General features: G+C 37.4%; 2 protein-coding genes and 1 pseudogene across 3 annotated transcripts in view; all 3 read right to left on the reverse strand.

Moving 5' to 3' along the window:
• RUS1 (root UVB sensitive-like protein (Protein of unknown function, DUF647)) overlaps positions 1-18,235 on the reverse strand; it is a 54,760-nt gene that overhangs the window by 23,262 nt on the left and 13,263 nt on the right. Inside the window, exon 4 of the mRNA XM_039025467.2 lies at positions 11,918-12,116. Coding sequence (XP_038881395.1) covers positions 11,918-12,116 — 199 coding nt within the window. The remainder of the gene's footprint in view (positions 1-11,917; positions 12,117-18,235) is intronic.
• On the reverse strand, positions 7,956-11,001 carry LOC150038467 (uncharacterized). The gene has a single exon (XM_090317270.1). The coding sequence runs from the start codon at positions 10,322-10,324 to the stop codon at positions 9,440-9,442; it is 885 nt and encodes a 294-aa protein (XP_090173396.1). The 5' UTR covers positions 10,325-11,001; the 3' UTR covers positions 7,956-9,439.
• On the reverse strand, positions 12,682-17,443 carry LOC150038468 (CENP-B homolog protein 2-like; annotated as a pseudogene). Its single transcript, XR_016531745.1, has one exon. The product of XR_016531745.1 is annotated as a CENP-B homolog protein 2-like (transcript).

Here is an 18,235-nt window from a genome sequence, read left to right on the forward strand (position 1 = left end):
TTGATCTAGCAAATCCAAGATACTTGGTATTGAAAATCGGTATTTGATTGTAATTCTGTTGATAGCATGACTATCAATGCAAAGTCTCCATGAACCATCCTTTTTAGGAGCTAATAGGGCAGGTACAGCGCATAGGCTAAGGCTCGGTTGGATACTTTTTTCTAAGGAGTTCCTCAATTATGTCATGTAGTGCTTGGTATTCATTTGGGCTCATTTTATAGTGAGGTAGGTGAGGTAGAACCGAGCCAGGTATTAGGTCAATATGATGTTGGATTGCTCGAAGTGGTGGTAAGCCGTTAGGAGTTTGGATGAGGGAAGGAAAAGACTCTAGAAGCTTACTAACTCTGCTGTCCACAGTGTAATCAAGTAATGCTTCGGAGCTATTTTTAGGAAGAAGGGCCATAGTGAATTTGGCAGCCTTAAACACTGCTTTTTTATGAGAAATTATTGTGAACAATGGTCCTTTGAGCTTGTTGTTTCCTTCTTTTGTAGGTTGTGGAATTGGAGCATTAAGAGCTAGCAAGACAACCTTTTTCCCCATCCACATGAACTCAAAAGTGTTTTACCATCCTTTGTAGATGGTTTGATGATCATACATCCATGGCCTACCAAGCAAGACATGGAAAGCGTCCATGTCCAGCACATCACAAACAATTTGATCCTTGTAGTGAGTGCCTATGGATAAGGGCACTATGCATATTTCGTTGACAAGGACTTCATCTCTTTTTTTTTTTATCTATCCCACCTTGTAAGGACTAGGGTGACTGTCCGTTTTTAGTTTGGGGGTTTCCACAAGTTTTTTGGACACGATATTCTCCAAGCTTCCATTATCTACGATGTTGTTGCAAATCTTTCCTTTTATTGTGCATCGAGTTCAAAATAACTCATGTCTTTGGGGGTTTGTTACCGTAGTTGGTGTTAACAAAATTTTTGGGATGACACAAGATAGTGCATCACCATCATCAGCCCCTACATAAGCAATTTCATCTCCACCTTCCTCATCATGTCAGCTTCTTCTTGGTCTTCCTGATCTTCTTGAACTGTAAAAGTTCGTCTTTGAGGGCAATCATTAGAGAGGTGTCTGGTTTGGCCACACCTAAAACACTTTCCTATGTTAGGCCGATTATAAGGATTATTTTTAAAGGTAGAAGGGATCTTCCTTTTCTTTCAGCTTCTGCCTTAGACATTGCTGATTCTTTGCCTTTAGTCGAGACACCTTGGTTGGCAGCCTTGATGGAGTCTTGTGGAACCTTCCTCAGTTGGGGTGATGAAGCCTTATCCCAAGTAGATTTCTTTCCAGGCCAACACTTCTGTTTTAGAGTTTCATCTTCTTCAACTGTTGTGGCGAAGGAAATGACCTCAGCCACGCTTGTCAAAGGTTGGAGATGTAGTGTTTCCTTAATGTCATACCGCAGTCCATCTATATAGCAAGCAATTTGCTGATTTTTGCTTTCCACGAGGTTATTCCGAGCACTTAGTCTATGAAACTCTTCAGTGTACTCTTCAACATTTCGTGTACCCTATTTGTAGTGCTGAAATTGATTGTACAGCAACCTTCCATGGTTGGAAGAAATCTTTTCTTCATTAGCTTCAGCATTTTTGGCCAACTAACAATCGGTCATTTTCCAAACATTTTTCGGTTATGTTGCACCTGGTCCCACCAAGCGGAGGCTCCACTTTTCAGCTTAAAAGAAAGAAGTTTCACCTTCTTTTCTTCTGGAGTGCCCATGTAATCGAAGAAGCTTTCCACATTCTTGACCCAATCAAGAAACACTTCGATATTCATGCGTCCACTATAACATGGAAGATCAATTTTCATCTTGTATTCCGATTCTTGTCTCCACGGTTCCCCATATATCCCCCGATGTTGGTGCCAATTTTGATGACGTTCGTGGTCAAATCTTCTGAAGTATGGTTGATCTTGGAAATTTTATTGGGGCTGGTTGTGCTCTTCTTGGCATGGGGGATATCAGTGATGTTGCAAATCTTCCTCATCCGAAGAGTCCGAATCCAAGCCAACTACATTGTGTGGAAGGGATCTTGGATGCAAGAACTGGTTACCTTGAGCAATGTTTTGGAGATTCCCCCCAAATTGATTTCTTTGGCCATAACCAGCTTGTTGTCCAGGTGATATTCTGCCTTTTCTCACTTGGAGGCCTAGTATTGTTTCTTTCTTGATTCAACTGAGGTGGAATCACATGTTCTTGCTCACGGTAAAGGGGATTATATTGTTCTCGAATGCACATAGAGTTGTGGTTCCATTCTTGGATGCGCAAGGGATTGGGATCTGGTGCTTGGACAGAGGCAGCAGTGGTCTTACCCTTTTCTTGAGTGAGGAGTTCCACTGCTTGTTGAATTTCAGCCATCAAAGCCATAAGACCAACCATCTTGGATTGTACATCCAACAGCCAAGAGCTTTGTTCTTTGAATGCTGCTTCCACATTAGTCAAGCGCCGGTTGAGAAACTGTGGGGAGGATGAAGATGCTTCCGCATCTGTAGTGGGGGATTTGGGATTCTTGGTGTTCTTGGTGTTCTTGGTCACCATCAGGCCCTATGTCGGTGCTCTGATACCAAATGATGTGATTGTTGCAAGAGAAATAAGAGTTTCTTGGAGTAATCTTGGAGAAGGCATTTTATTGATATTGAATAATGAATGAAATGCTAATAAGTTTCCTTTAAATAGATCCAAAGGGAAAGGGTGGTTTTGCACCTAACAACCTAACTAGTTTAACTAATTTTAACATCCTTTAAATAGACCCAAAGGAGAAGGGTTTTGTCACAGCTAAACTAAAATATTAATTTGAAAAATGATTAAAACAAATAAAATACAGCCACTCTAAATTCCCAAAGTAGCCCTACATCAGAAAGAGCTGCCAAAAAATAATTACAAGAATGGGACAATACCTACTGATTATTTGATGTAAAAAATCAGAGAAGAAAATGACTTGAACACAGTCCAAAGAGAGGAATTAAAATAATTAAACTTCCAGACATCCAACTGTCCCGTATAGAACCGGCTTATTATACCTTCTAGAGAACATCGAAATGGATGGAAAGCTTTCATCGGTCACACCACTTTTTATAGTTCTGAGGCCAACACCTCATCAATGAAGACCAATCACCCTCTTACAAGGAAACCATCCTAAAAAGCAGACCCGTGACTGTCAATTTTTCTAAAGGAAAGGAAGCTTTGAATTCCAAGGACCCACCAACCATTCCAACTGAAATACCATTAACTGTTAATCCCTTCCCATCTCTGGTCTCTTTCAAAACTAGTAATTTCATTGTCATCAGGAGAAGGAATTTTCATGATGATCAGTACAAAAATCCTCAAAGCTCTCCAAACAAACGTCTAAGCTTACTATTCATTGTCCTCTTTCACACCAAACAAGGCTATCATGTGCTGCGAAGACATAGACCAAGCTAGAACTTTGTGTAACTACCGTGGATGGCAAAAAGTTGGTCCATACCGACTTCTTTACTCCCCTTGGAGTCATGAGGAATTTCACAGTTAACGAGTGATCCCCTCATACGAGGGTTGGATCAAAGTTTGTGGTCTACCTATTGATAAATGGAATGTGGATTCCTTTAGATTTATTGGAGATGCTTGTGGAGGCTTGTTGAAGTGGCTAGAAAAAGGCTTGCAAGGATGGATCTTATGTAGATTAGCCTTAAAGTTCGAAGCAATGAAACTGGTTTTCTACAAACCATGATGAATCTTCCCTCCTAACGATTCATGACGATTGGTACAAAAATCCTTGGTGAACTAATGTACTTACAAAAAATGTTTGAAGAATGTGAAAGGCGTAAGTGGGTCTTGATCGTGGGCCTCTAAATTTAGGACTTTGAGAGTTTCAGTTTATTAATAATACTTAGGGGGTGTTTGATAAATGGGTATGAGTTGAGTTGAGTTGGGTGGGTATTTATTACCCATGTTTGTTAAGCCCATAAAGAAAACCTATGGGTTATTAAAACCCCATTTTTTACCCACTCAAAACTCTTCTTTTTTATCCCCTCAAAACTAGGACCTTTTATATTAATATGATTGTTTTCAAAACTTATTATATTAGAGAAATATTAGACCTTTTATATTAGAGAAATATTGTTGTTTTGCTAGAAGTCGAGGGTTGAGGATTGGATTAATGTAGAGGTCGAACGTTGAGAACTCGATAAACAAAAAAAAACTTGGAAACAATATGTATATTAGGGTTGTCGTAGGTTGAAGTTTCGACATACATAACTCGACAAACAAAGAAAAACTTGGAAACAATATGTATAAAAGGTTGTACATAAGTCGAAACTTCAACCCTGGACAAGTGAAATCTCGCTAATTTTGTGATGAGGATCTCGCTCTAGAAGGAAATCTCGCTAGAAATGTGGGCTGAATCTCGCTAATTTTGTGACGATGATCTCACTCCAGAAGGAAATCTCGCTAGAAATGTCGACTGTTGAAATGCAAAGCACACACATGGGTAGACTTGCATTGTGGCAAAATGAGAAGTATGAGCTAAGAGCGAGATCGTTGAGATCGAGACCAGCGAGAACATTGAGAGCAAGATTTTGAGCGAGAAAGTGGGAGAGAGCGAGATTGGAGAGAGCAAGACCAGCGAGAAAGTGGGAGAGAGCGAGAGCAGCCTGTGCATCAGCCATGCCTTGTCCGGTGCTGCATTTGAACGTCACGGCCACGCGATTGAAGGGCACGTCACGCCCACGGATTTCATTTTCAAATCACAAAATCATAAATTTCATAAAGGAGAGGGAGAACAGTGACGGTTGAGAAGAACGTATCAATTTTGGATGAGGAGATCTCCCAATCTACTAGTGCGTTTGGAGTGATTCCAAAGCCATCTGAGAGCTCTGGAAGTCTAATTTTCAGAGTAGGGCTGTCGGAGGAAAAAAACTCAAAGGAACCGGGCTGGAGATTGAAAAGAAGGCAGAAGGGTCAGACTGTCGGATCAGTCTGGGCCAGTCTAGAAGATTTTGTGATTCCGGCCAAACCACAAGGAGTTCTGAGCTGAAATTTTAGGGTAAGCTTCCTAAGACATTTTAGAATAAGTTTGTAGAAGGAAGTATTTCAAAATAAGGTTCAGAACTATGAGTAATCTAAGTTGTAAGTTGAATCTAGATTCTAGGGGTGAAAAGGAGCCCGAGGAGCTACTAGAGTGAAAAGCTCCTAAGAAATCGAGATGAGTGGCTAAAATGTTTTCGAACTAAAATGTTTTTAAGCTGTTTTGAATTACAACATTTACAGAAAGCATATTTGTGAAAATAATTCTCATGCCTACTAGTTTTATGAAGTGGTTTCCAAGCAAGTTTGAATTGTAAATTGAACGCATGCCTACTGTTGCAAAACTATCTACATATGTGTATGTATTTTATCCAGCATGCGTTACCAACTTTAAAGCCATGTTGTATATGTGTTATACTGTACCTGCTTTAAAGAGAAAAGTTGTTAAATAGTTTTGGTAAAATATGATGCCAAAGTACAAGGAGAAGGCATCCACCCAACTAGATACTGAAGGAGAAGGTATCTATTGGTACTGAAGTACGTTGGAGAAGGTATCCTAATAGCTCGATACTGAAGTACAAGGAGAAGGTATCTGAGCAGTAGTACCTAATGTGGCCACAGGTGAACTAAGTCGGAGATTGAACAAAAGGGTTCTCTCTGGACTAGTAGTTGGTGTTGGGATTATTTTACCCATTATACAGTACTTTGATTTGAGAAATGATTTTACTGTTTTATGTTTAAAACAGTTTTATATACATTACGCTTGGAAATTGTTTATGCTGCATTAAATTATATTTCAGATAAAACTATCTTCTGAAATTATGCATGGGAATTTACTATGTTTTCTCGGTCACTCACTGGGCGTAAGCTCACCCCGTTTTCAAATGTTTTGTTTTTCCCCCCTACAGGTAGCGGTCAAATCCTCTGAAGATAGCTCTGCACCTGCTCTGCCACTAAAGAACCAAAAGACTTGTAACCGTTTGCTAGGTGGTTACTGTTAATATTGTACACATGTTACTATTGTTCATATAGGGACTAGGGTTTATGGGTTTTGGGACTTGTAAATCTAGTGTTGTAATGACTCTAAACATATTATGTTTCTAAGTTAATAAATTGTGGGCCTAAAGACGTCCCGTTGCATATGAATTATAATTGGTATTAGAGTTATTCCGCAAGAGTTGTTAGGCAGTAAGTGCCAGCCCAAGGGTTGGTAACTGCTGCAGTCATGCCTTTCGCTAGGCTAAAAAGGTGGTTTGGGGCGGGCTGTGACAATAAGTATCGAAAAGAACATATATTTTGTGAATTTTTTTTTAGATATATATACTTACAAACATTCAGTATGAAATATATATACAAACATTCAATATATATACATACAATATACAATATACCAATTAATTGAGCAACAATATGAAACATATTTTGTTGATATGTTTTACCGATTGAAGAGAATTAGAATTATTACAGTTTTTTAAAAGAATATATGAAAAATAATCTATTATGTTCTACAAATTGAGAAAAAAAATTGAGATTGTCCAGTTTATGTCATAAATAATTTGAGAAAATACGTGTATATTTGAAAATTAATCAACAATAGCAAAGCATAAAACTAAAAAAATAAAAGAATGAAATAAAAACAAACAGAAAAAAATAGAACTAATCTCATTCATAAAAAACTGCATCAGATCCTCCAACTCAACTCAACTCTGCACAACAAACACAGACAATAATTACCAACTCAACTCAACTCTGCACAACACAGACAATAATTACCAACTTAACTCAACTCTGCACAACAAACACAGACAATTTAACTCCCCAGATAATATAACTCTTCAGATAATAATTACCAACTCAACTCAACTCAACTCTCTACTTTTATCACATACCAAACACACCCTTAGTTTTAATTTTACCGAGCTTTGATGTAGGGGTATTTCAGATATTTCTTGTAATTAACCAATTGTATTCTCTTTCCTTTTATTTTAATATTTTTAGTTTATTAATAATACTTAGTTTTATTTTAGTTTAGGTGTGAAACCACCTTCCCCTTTGAGTCTATTTAAAGGGGTTTAGGATTAGTTAGTTAGTTAGGTGTGTACAAGTCTTTCCCTTTGGGCCTATTTAAAGAGAGCCTTGTTGTCATTAATAAAACTTCTTCTCCAAGAATCCTTCAAGAATTCTCCAAGAATCTAGTCTACACTAATTGGTATCAGAGCACCCTCGTGAAGGGACATCATGGAGGGAAATGGCTCCGGCAAGCTTCCCATTCTTCCACCTACTAATGCAGAAGCATCTTTTTCCTCTTCTCCTCAAACAGTAAATCAAAGTTTAGCCAACTTAGAAGCTTCTTTCAGTGGCATCTTGGACAACATGATTGCAATGAAAACATCCACGGCAGGGCTACAACAATCCATTGAGCAACTGACACTAGATGTCGGTCAATGGACAATGAAGAAACAATCAAGAAGCTGTTTGAATTAACCCAGAAATTTGGAACAATCAGAGACATCCACAAACTCTTCATCAAGAATAGGAAAATTTACTGCAAAGAACTACCAAGAACCCAAGAAACTAATCAGCGTTTTGAACATAGAGACCAAGAACTTCCAAGAAGACATCAAAGGGCCTTTGACAAGGATGTGCTAAAGCCTGGATGAAGGAGTTTGAAAGAGATCGGCAACCTCTTTCCCACAACTAATATTTTCCTATCCTGAGGCCAAATTTGGAACCAAAATTTCCGGTTCTTCACCACCGCTAACACTTGCCAAAGAATCTTCATCAAAATCTTCCTCAATCACAACTTTCTGGAATTGCAATGGATGGAATTTCCTTCATTAAATTGAATTTTCCATTTGGAACTAGAATAATCATTCTAGTTACAGCATGGTTGGAGCAAGAAATCTCGGGCTGTTTTCTAATTAGTGCTGGAACTTGGGCAAGAGTGCGGAAAACTTCAATTACATCGGGATTAAAATCTCCTTTGATATTAATGAAGCCCCACGTTTATGAGAGTAAAATTTTTTATAAGTAGGCATGAAGGTAGGCCTATGTAATTTATGTTGAGGAGTTTTGGAAGCTTGAGAATTAGACCTTTCCTTCTCTGTTACGAAGATTTTAGGGCTGTTTCCACTGAATTAAATGCTGATGATAAATCTACTCCATTAATACCAGGGGAGAATGATGGTTGCATTAAATGATTGTTATCATCAAGCTAGAGAAAATTACTTCCCAATAAAACCCTTGAGTTGCCTTGGTGTGAAACCAAAAATTTAATATTTTGAATCAATGAATCTCTTCTCAAAATGAGGGAAGAGGCTTTATTTATAGAGAAAGATTACAAGTTTGTTCAAAACTAACCAACTAACTATAGTTAAAGTCAAAACTAACAAACTAACTACAGCTAATTAAAGAAGTAAGCCTTCTAGTTACATCAAATCCACCCCTCAAGATTGGACTCGTCTGCGAGGCAATTAGGATGCTAAATGGAAGCTGTCCGGAGCAAAATAAGGCTTCAAGTCAACCACGTTGAATACTGGATTAATGTGCAAAGGATGGAGTACTTGATCCATGAGTCTCATGAAAGTGCTTGGAGCATGACTAGCCATTTGAACAATCCTTCATTGGTCTTGAAAGCCATCTTCCATTCATCACTCGGTCGTATTCTTATTTGGTGGTATCCACTCTTCAAATCCACCTTAGAAAAGATCAATGCTCCTCCAAGTTGTCCAAGTTGGTCAAGTAGATCACATATACGAGGGATTGGAAAACGGTATTTCACGGTGATTCGATTAATGGCTCTACTGTCTACATACATTCTCCAGCTTCCATCTTTCTTTGGAGTTAGTAGGGTCGGGACTGCACACGAGCTTAAACTTGGTTGAATGTGCCCTTTGTTGAGTAACTCCTCGATGTGTTGGTGAAGGATTTCATATTCCTTAGGACTCATTCTATAGTGAGGCAAGTTTGGTAGTGTAGCTCCCAGGATTAGGTCAACGTGGTGTTGAATATTTCTCAATGGGAGCAGCACCTCGGGTTCTCTTTTAAGGAGAGGGAATTCATCGAACAATTCTTGTATCACCGGAAGGTTCCCATTCTCTTGTATTTCCTCGGACTTATCAACAACAAGTCCTAATATATCTTCTTCTCTTTCTTTCATCAAAGTTTTTCCACTAATTGTTATAAACAAGTGGCTGTTGTCTTCCTTTTTCACCTTTACGCCTTTATCATTCTTCTTGTTTAGTGGAAGTAAGACCACTTTCTTGCCCATCCAATTAAACTCGTATGTATTCTCTCTCCCCTTGTGTAAGGTTCGAGTATCATATTGCCATGGTCTCCCTAACAATATGTGACATACATCCATTTCCAATACATCGCATACTATTTGGTCCTTGTAGCTATTACCAATTGAAAGGGGAATGGTGCAAATTTCACTTACTTGTGCCTCGCCACCTTTCTTTACCCATGCTATCTTGTATGGGTTTGGATGAGTCTCCACTTTGAGATTTAGAGCCGCCGCTAGCTTTTTGGAGCTCGCTACTTCCACTGTCTATGATGACATTGCATACCTTGTTGTTGATTGTACACCTTGTTTTGAAAAGACAATGCCTTTGGGGGTTCAAATCCTCTTTAGGAGTGATTAACATTCTTTGGAGAACACAAGAGAGTCTATCACCATCACCCGGTTCAATGAACTCGGCTTCCTCATCTTCTTCTTCATTGTTTTCAGCCATCATTTCTTCTTCCTCTTCTATGTAAGCTACTGTTTTTCGTTGGGGGCATGCATTAGATAGATGACCAACTTGGCCACATCGAAAGCATTTGTCCAAAGAAGGCCTATTGTAGGGATTTTGAGCTCTCTTCTTGAATGTGGTCTCGGTCTTCTTCTCTTCACTTTCTTCTTGATTTTCTTTATCTTTGTCTTTGGTCAAGGCTGGTGGATTTGGAGGATTTGGTGCTTTACTTGCAGCACTAACCTTTTTGCTTGTGGAGGCTTCCCAAGCGGGCCTTCTTGATGAATTCTTGACTCGGATTTCGTTCATCTCCTCCACAGTTTCAGCAAAAGAGATAGCTTCAGTAAAAGAGTGGAAAGGTAGTAGTTTTACCTTTTCTTTGATATCCATATGTAGACCTCCAATAAACCTTGCAATCAAATGTTGCTCACCCTCCATAAGGTTTGTTCTTGCTCCTAGTCGATGGAATTTTTCAATGTAATCAGCCACCGATCGTCCTCCTTGTCTACAATTTTGATATTGACTATACAAGGTTTGTTCGTAATTAGGAGGTGGGAAGCGTTCCTTCATTAACCTTTTCATCTTCTCCCACGAATGAATTGGTCTTCTGCCAATTCTTCTCCGATTGATCTCAAGTTGATCCCACTAAGCTGAGGTGCCAGCTTTTAACTTTAGTGCCACGAGATGCACTTTCTTGTGCTCGGGAGTGTTCATGTATGTGAAGAAATTTTCTGTGTTCTTGATCCAATCAAGAAATGCTTCAATGTCTCGCTTCCCATTGTAACTTGACAAGTCAATTTTCATCTTGAAATCATTGTCCTCACGTCTCTCGCCCCTTCCTCTTCTTGGCACAAAGAATTCTTCTTCTTGATCATATTCCCTAGATGAATTCCAATCTTGGTTTTCTTGATATCTTTCATGGCTAATTGGTTGTCTTCTTAGATTTTCATGGTGCTGTCTTTGAATTCTTGGATGTCTTTCTTGAAATATTTCTTGCTAGTTTTGGCAATTTCTTGCCCGTCCGCCGCCTCTTCTTCCTCTTCCTCCCCATTCTTATCAACTGGTTGAATATTCTCTCGATTTTGAGGTGCGGTTGCAAGCATTTCAACTCTTCTAGCAAGGGTTTCCATGCTTTCTAGAAGGTTTGTTAAGGTGTCATGAATTCCCTCCACTGAGTTCTCAATGGACAGCAAGCGTCGGGTTGAGGTTCTTGGAGAAAGGGTGGGAGTCTCTTCCACCTCTTGTTCTTTCCCGTGTACATCTCCTTCGATTGGTTGATGGGCTCTCCTTCCCGCCATCGGTTCCCAAATCTTGGAGTGCTCTGATACCAATTTTGGTGTGAAATCAAAAAGCTAATATTTTGAATCAATGAATCTCTCCTCAAAATGAGGGAAGAGGCTTTATTTATAGAGAAAGATTATAAGTTTGTTCAAAACTAACAAACTAACTATAGCTAATTAAAGAAGTAAGCCTTCTAGTTACATTATGCCTTCAATCTCTGGAAAATGCGCAACTTTTGGAGACTTTGGAGAGAATTAAAGAGTTTGTTTATTTTTTAGTTTTATTATTATTTTGAAACAAGGAACAACTTCTTATTCAGGGATACAAACTCCATTTGATAGAGAGAAAAGAAAAATGCAAAACAACAAATATACTCAAGCCAGAAATGTAAGCACTGAACAAAGCTTTTTCAAAGTATTCAACTGAAAAACTTGGAAGACTTAGTTTAACTTCTATGGAAAAAAAAGGTGAAAAGGCTAGTTGGTCATTGAGACATTTTCAAACAAACTAATGACTAAATCTAATTTTAAAAAATCCCTCGTATTTATAAGATTCCATTAATAACTAAGGTCAAGTTCCTGGTAAATATACACACACAAATAGTTTTTATTCATAATACACGTCACATTAAATTTTAATTTCACATTTTGATTCAAAAATTAACAACCTTGCCCTCATCAACTCTAGAAAATGTCTTCTGTTTGCAATGTAAAATATTCCAAAAAGTCCCCTCAAGAAGTGCAAGGGGGTGGGTGAAATAGGGTATTATCTTTGATACAGCATACTACCAAGCAAGCTAATCATCATGATATATTGTGATAGTGATAATATAATAAAAACAGTACATATACATCTCATCAACCCTAAATTGCAAACGAAGGAAAGAGAACTTACTTGCACGATAAGGATTTAATGTCCTTAGTTGAATGGACTTATATGATTTTAGATTGCAGAACATGTGGACTAAGGTCACTATGCTAAAGCACCCAAGAGCAAGAGATGTTGAGGACCTTATACGATTAGCCAATGTAATGCCAAGCATCATACCAATAGACTTGCTCACCATTCCTTGTGCTTCACCTTTGGCAATCACCTAGAATTAATTTCTGTTTCTTTCAGCACATATGCATTGAAAGGACAGGGTCAATTTCATTCAAGGTATCTATTAAAAGAAAAAGATCTTATCTTCCTATGCATCAGTAGTAAGAAAAGATAGAAAATGGCCATTTGTCACAAGCCCAGCTTAAACTAGGAGATAAGTGCTTTGGGTAGTCTGTGTGACGAAATAATATGTAAACTACTGTTATGAAGATCGATTGAAGTGACAAAAATGTAGAAGTAATTAAAAGCTATCCACTTAAACATGAAGGTTAAACAGAATAAATTTAAGCAAGAAATCAGCAAAGGTAAACAAATATATGTCCCCCATTTAATTAAAATATATGTCCCTCATTTGTCCGCACGTACAAAACATAAGGATGCATAACAAAAAGCTATAAAATATTGGAATAAAGTAGAACCTCTATAATTTAATATTCAATAAATTAATAACCTCTCTAAAATAATAATTTTTCTTGGTCCCAAATTGGGCCCAAGGTCTAAATTAATAAGATAATAATTTTCCGAAAGATGCATATATAAATTTGAGATCCCTTCAAATATTATAAATTAATAATTCTATGAAACTACAAATATAATCAAGACAACATAGTAAAATATGATTCTATTGTTGTTTGTTTCTTCTTAAAATTTAATCTAGCTGTATTCCATCTCTAACTTTTCTTATTGTATCCAAAAGCTCCAGTGTCGCATCCTCATACTACAACAAAAAATTGCAAAGAGTTAGTACCGCTATGAGTGCTTCCTTCCACGTAATTGGTTGCATAGGCATTGTATCATCTTCAGTTTCATCCTCAGTAGGAATTTCAACAACACTAGCTATAATTTCTTCTAAACTTTGGACCTCTGAACATGTATCATTTTCACCCGAGTAAATCCAACTGGTGAGTGACATCAATTTTGTTGTGGTACCCGAGATCATTAATCATTGTATCAAGATCATGAATGCCTTCTTCAGTAGTTTCTTCATTCAAATTTATTGAGGCTACTTCATCTTACAAACGAATTTTACAGTGTTGAAAACAATTTGCTATTGTCTCTTGCTGAACATTTATTGTCCAACATCCAAGCTGAGACTGCAAGTTTGATGGCACCTAAAACTTTGGTCCTTTCTAAATCAAATTCTCCCAACTCATAGCCCTCTAATACCCTACGGTAGAATCTCCTACGCTAGTGCATCTTGAAACTTCTTATTACCCCTGCATCACATGATTGGATTTTTTATGTCATGTTAGGTGGCAAAAAATACAACACAATATTAAGTAGTCCTTCAATATTTTTTGGATGGGCTGGACAATCATTTATCATCAAAGAAAATTCTTCTACCATGCATTTTCTGATCCAAGTAATGAACATATTCATCAAAAAGCACACTCGTCATCCATTGTATGTTGGAACGATATTGACTACTCAAGCTGTTCATGTCAATATTCTTGAAGCAATGTGGCTTTGCGTACTTTCCAGTAACCCATAAAGGAATTTTTTCAGAGTCATCCTCATTGCGGCAAATAAAAATTGTAAGCCTTTCTTTGCTTTGTTTTCTTCCTTCAAGTTGTTTCATTGCAAGAGAATGATTAGCTTTTAGCCTATAAAACAAACCAGTTTCATCCATATTAAAAACATTCTTCATAGGATACTGGTTTATTATTTCCCTTATAGCCACCAATTTGTTCTCCATATCCTCTATGTCTACAGAATCACACTCTCCGAAACGACAATATTACTTTATACCATGTCTTAGCTTGAACTTCTCAAGCCAACCTTGAGAAAATTGTGCGACTCAGGAGGTTTTTGAGGGTATAGAAGTTTCATTGTGTCTCTTTCCTTCTCCAAAATTAGCTCTCTGGGCATGCTTACATGTTCTAGGTATTGGGGAAACCACTCATAAAGAGCCTTCTCCATCTCTGGATGATGAATACTTTGCAGGTTTGTATCGTTGGGTATCCTCTCCTTTTCAAAGTTAGCCAAAAGGTACTCAGAATCACTTGAGTGTGTTTGATATTATACCTTGAGAAGCTGCAAATCTTTGAGTGAAAATTTTCATTAATCCACTGTTCCAAATCTTTTTGAGTGCATATGTGGGGTAATCTCTCTTATACTCACATTGTGCTTTAGGTATTTGATCTGTCATGGTTGGTTTTTTAACACCTTTTAGATGTGAGGCCATGGTTGGTTGATTTTGATTTGGATTAACTAATTAGGAATGTTTAATGTTGTTTACACGATACATATAGTGGTTGATTTCCTTACCATACACAAACTTGCATTAAGTTTTAATTAGTACTGCGTGCTACAATGAACTTTTTTATTATGAATAAGGATTCCTCTCTTTGGTGTAAAGTTGTCAAGAGTATACATGGTAGGAGTATGTTTAGTTGGCACACTTCGGGCAAGGTAAGCTATAGTGTTCGAAGCCCATGGATCAATATCTCAAGTTGTGGCTGAAAGTGGAGGCTTTGGCGGTGTTCAAACTCGGTAATGGCAGCCAAATAGCTTTTTGGTTGGATTCTTGGGCTGACAACATCCCCCTGAAACCCAGATTCCCATGCTTATTTCAAATAGCACACAACCTCAATGGTTCGGTCTTGGACCATTGGGATAATACAACTTCCTCTTGGTCCATCTCCTTTAGAAGACTCTTGAAAGATGAGGAGATTTTAGAATTTCAAGGCTTGTTAACCATCATAGCCACAAAAAAAAGTGAAGGACTACATTGATAAACGATCATGGTCCTTGGAAGCAAATGGCACTTTCACCGTCAAATCACTAGTCACCCATCTTTCCACAGCTTCTCCAATCGATCAACCTTTAAGAAAGGCGTTAAGAAAATCTAAAAGCCCCCGACGAGTCAACATTGTCATATGGGTAATGTTATTTGGATCTCTTCAAATGTTTTGCAAAAGAAGCTGTCCTCCCATTATTTATCTCCAAATAGATGTGCAATGTGTAAAGGAGATTGGGAAGACCTTCGGCACCTTCTTTTTGACTGCTGCTATGCTCAAAATTGCTGGTTTACATGACTCAAATTGTTCAATATCAGCTGGGTTTTTGGGAAAAATTTCAGAGACAACGTCTTGCAGATTTTGGTGGGACCAAAACTCAAGAAAAAACAGCAAATCCTGTGGAATAATGCAGTAAAGGCAGTGCTGGCAGATTTATGGTTTGAAAGAAACCAAAAAGTTTTCCATGACAAGGAAACTCCTTGGATTTCCAGATTTGAGGCAGCCCATTTGAATGCATCCATGTGGAGCTCACTCTCCAAGGCACTTTTGCGGACTATTCCAGCCAAGAAATTAGCTTGAACTTCCGCGCCTTCCTCTCCTCGGAGTTCTAATGTTGCTGTCTCAGTTGGTTGCTCTAGGAATCAAAACCTGTTGCTCCTTTCTAAGAGGAAAGTAGCTTCTTCTTTTAGTATTGTATTTTGGAATACCCTGTGTAATTGTCTTAAGTTTCTTGTATTAGTTTTGTGACTTGTTTAAGATCTTATTTGTCTGGGCCTGTATTGTACTGAATTAAACTGATCAAGTCCACATTCTTCTGTTCTTGGAGATGATAAGGATGTTAAGAGGGTGTCAACCTAGTTAAGGTGCCTGAGTGCACCTGTTGATCCTAAGTTTTAGTCCTATTTTACCGTATCTCTTGTACATTGAGCATTAGTCTCTTTTCATTATCTTAATGAATAGAGAGGCTCGTTTCTTTTTTTCTAAAAAAAAAAAAGAAAAATTAGTAACATTATACATGAACATCATTCAATTAGTCAATACAATGTATATGTTTTATTCATGAAGATAATATACGTTCGTTGAATTGGAAAATATCTCTTTAAATTAATAATTTAGTAATTTATTGACTAATTAATACCTCTTTAAATTAATAAAATTCTGCGGTCCTGACATTATTAATTTATAGAGGTTTTATTGTAATTGGATATCATTTATTTCCCTACATTTCGATTTGTATTGTTGCAATTATTTCTCTTTATAAAAAATAGGGAGTATAACTAAAAAGTTAATTCTTTCTTGATTCATCTTTTGGAGTTGAATACTTAATTCAAATATTGTTTTTTATCTAATTCGTAGGAGTTAATAGAAAAGACAAACCCCTAGTGATACACCAGAATTCAGCTCGATTATCGATAGAGTGTATAGTTGTGCAATTTCATGAAATCTCTCTTCTAAGTTCTGAATTCGTTCTTCAACAGCCCCTAGCTTCCAGATTTGGTGGTCATGTATGGTTTTTATCAATCATCATCACCACCCTTGGTTTTTCTTTTCCAAATTTGCTACCTATACTTGATTTACTACCACTATCCTACAGGCAACAAGAAGTTCTTTTATACCTCTATTTGTGTTCAAGTTCAGCAAATTTGCCCAATTCATCTCCAAACTGGTAAATTTCATTTCTGCTTGTACTATTGTTCTTTCAACATGTCACTGTCTCGGTTGACTTCTACCAAATAACAGTATTCTACAATTGTTGAACAAAACAAATTCTACAAGTGTAAGTGCGTTAAAGAGTATGCAACAAGGTAATCTAAAGTTCCTAATTCTTCGCACTCGGACTCTTTCATCCAGATGGATGGAGATTGAAGTTTATCATATGACAAGTGGTAGATCTTTATTCCCATTATTTCTTCCATATAAAGCAAATTGGTAATAGTACACCTACCAGAGTAACAGTCATTAGAAATAACCAAATATCAAGTACGCTAACCCTTGACTCTGTGTAATAATGATCAGAAACGTCAAAATATCAAGTATACTAACCCTCGACTCTATATTGTCTGTGCCAAATTGGAGTATAACTTACAATAGGTGAGTAAGCTTGACAAGCACTTATTTGTTTTTAAAAAAAAAAAACTTCTCAGAGGACTTAAATTCTGAAACTAAATTCCTTGTGAACTCTTGTATATTTAGGACTTAGGTTCAAGGAAGAAGATCATCTATGTTATATACTTATATTATGTGCAGAATTGTCATATCTCAGCGTTGATAATCATCTAACAACGAAGGTATGTAATAACCTTGTAGGTCAGTCCAACAATTTGCTCATACTCTTGAGTCTTTAGATCCTTCGAATAAAGATTGACTTTTTATGATGTGCCACTATCATCTTGGACATCCAGAACCTTGCCTACCTTGAGTGTCTGTTTCCTTCTTAATTCGTTCATAAAAGCACTAACTTTAAGTGTGAAATTTGTCAACTCTTCAAATGCACACCCATTTTTCACATTGTTCTCATATACCATCCCAAGTTCTCACCTCTCTCTTATCCATGGAGACATTAGGGACCCTCAAAAAAAAAAAAGAACATGTCGGTGGGACACGTTCTATTAGTTGACGATCCACACCATTTGAGTGGGACATTACTTGTGAACAATAAATATGAAACTCGCCCTCGATTGAAATTTGATATAGTCTTTATGTTTAGTTCAATGTTTTAATAAAGCAATTCATTGGCATGATCGTTTCGAAGCTGCAAAGCTTAACGCCTCCTCGTGGTGTTCCCTCTCCAAATACTTCAAAGATTACTCAGTACAAGACATACTCCTAAATTGGAGCTCTTTTCTCAAGGAAGATTATTAATTCTGTTTATTTTCTTACTACTCATATGTTGTAAGGGTGCTCTTTTTCTAGGCCAGATAGTGTCATTTTCTTGGCTGTATTGCTGTGTTTTCATTCGACCATATTGAGATAGTTTGTATGGAAATGATGAGGATGCAAAGAGGGTGTCAACCTAGTTGAGATGTCTAGGTGCGTCTCCTGATCCTTAGGCGTTTTTTGCTCATTGTATAATCCTCTTGTACTTTGAGCATTAGTCTCATTTTATTACATCAATGAAGAAGCTCGTTTCCCCTTTTTTTAATTATTATAAAAAATAAATAAATAAATAAGGCATTCAAGGTGCAAGCCTTGAGGCGAGGCAGCAATATTGTGCCTCGCCTCATCTGTTTGAGGCGTAAGCTTTTGTGAGCGTACACCTCTAAGGCTATAGGGCGAAAGCCTTAGCTTTATTGCATAGAAAATGGCAATAAATGTGCCAGCATGCATTTAATACAAGCGGTGCATGTCTTTTACTTTCGTGTGTCCATGT

The sequence above is a fragment of the Benincasa hispida genome, chromosome 1 (genome assembly GCF_027475165.1).
Source record: "Benincasa hispida cultivar pf3 chromosome 1, pf3_genome.v1.1, whole genome shotgun sequence".
NCBI classification, from domain to species: Eukaryota; Viridiplantae; Streptophyta; class Magnoliopsida; order Cucurbitales; family Cucurbitaceae; genus Benincasa; species Benincasa hispida.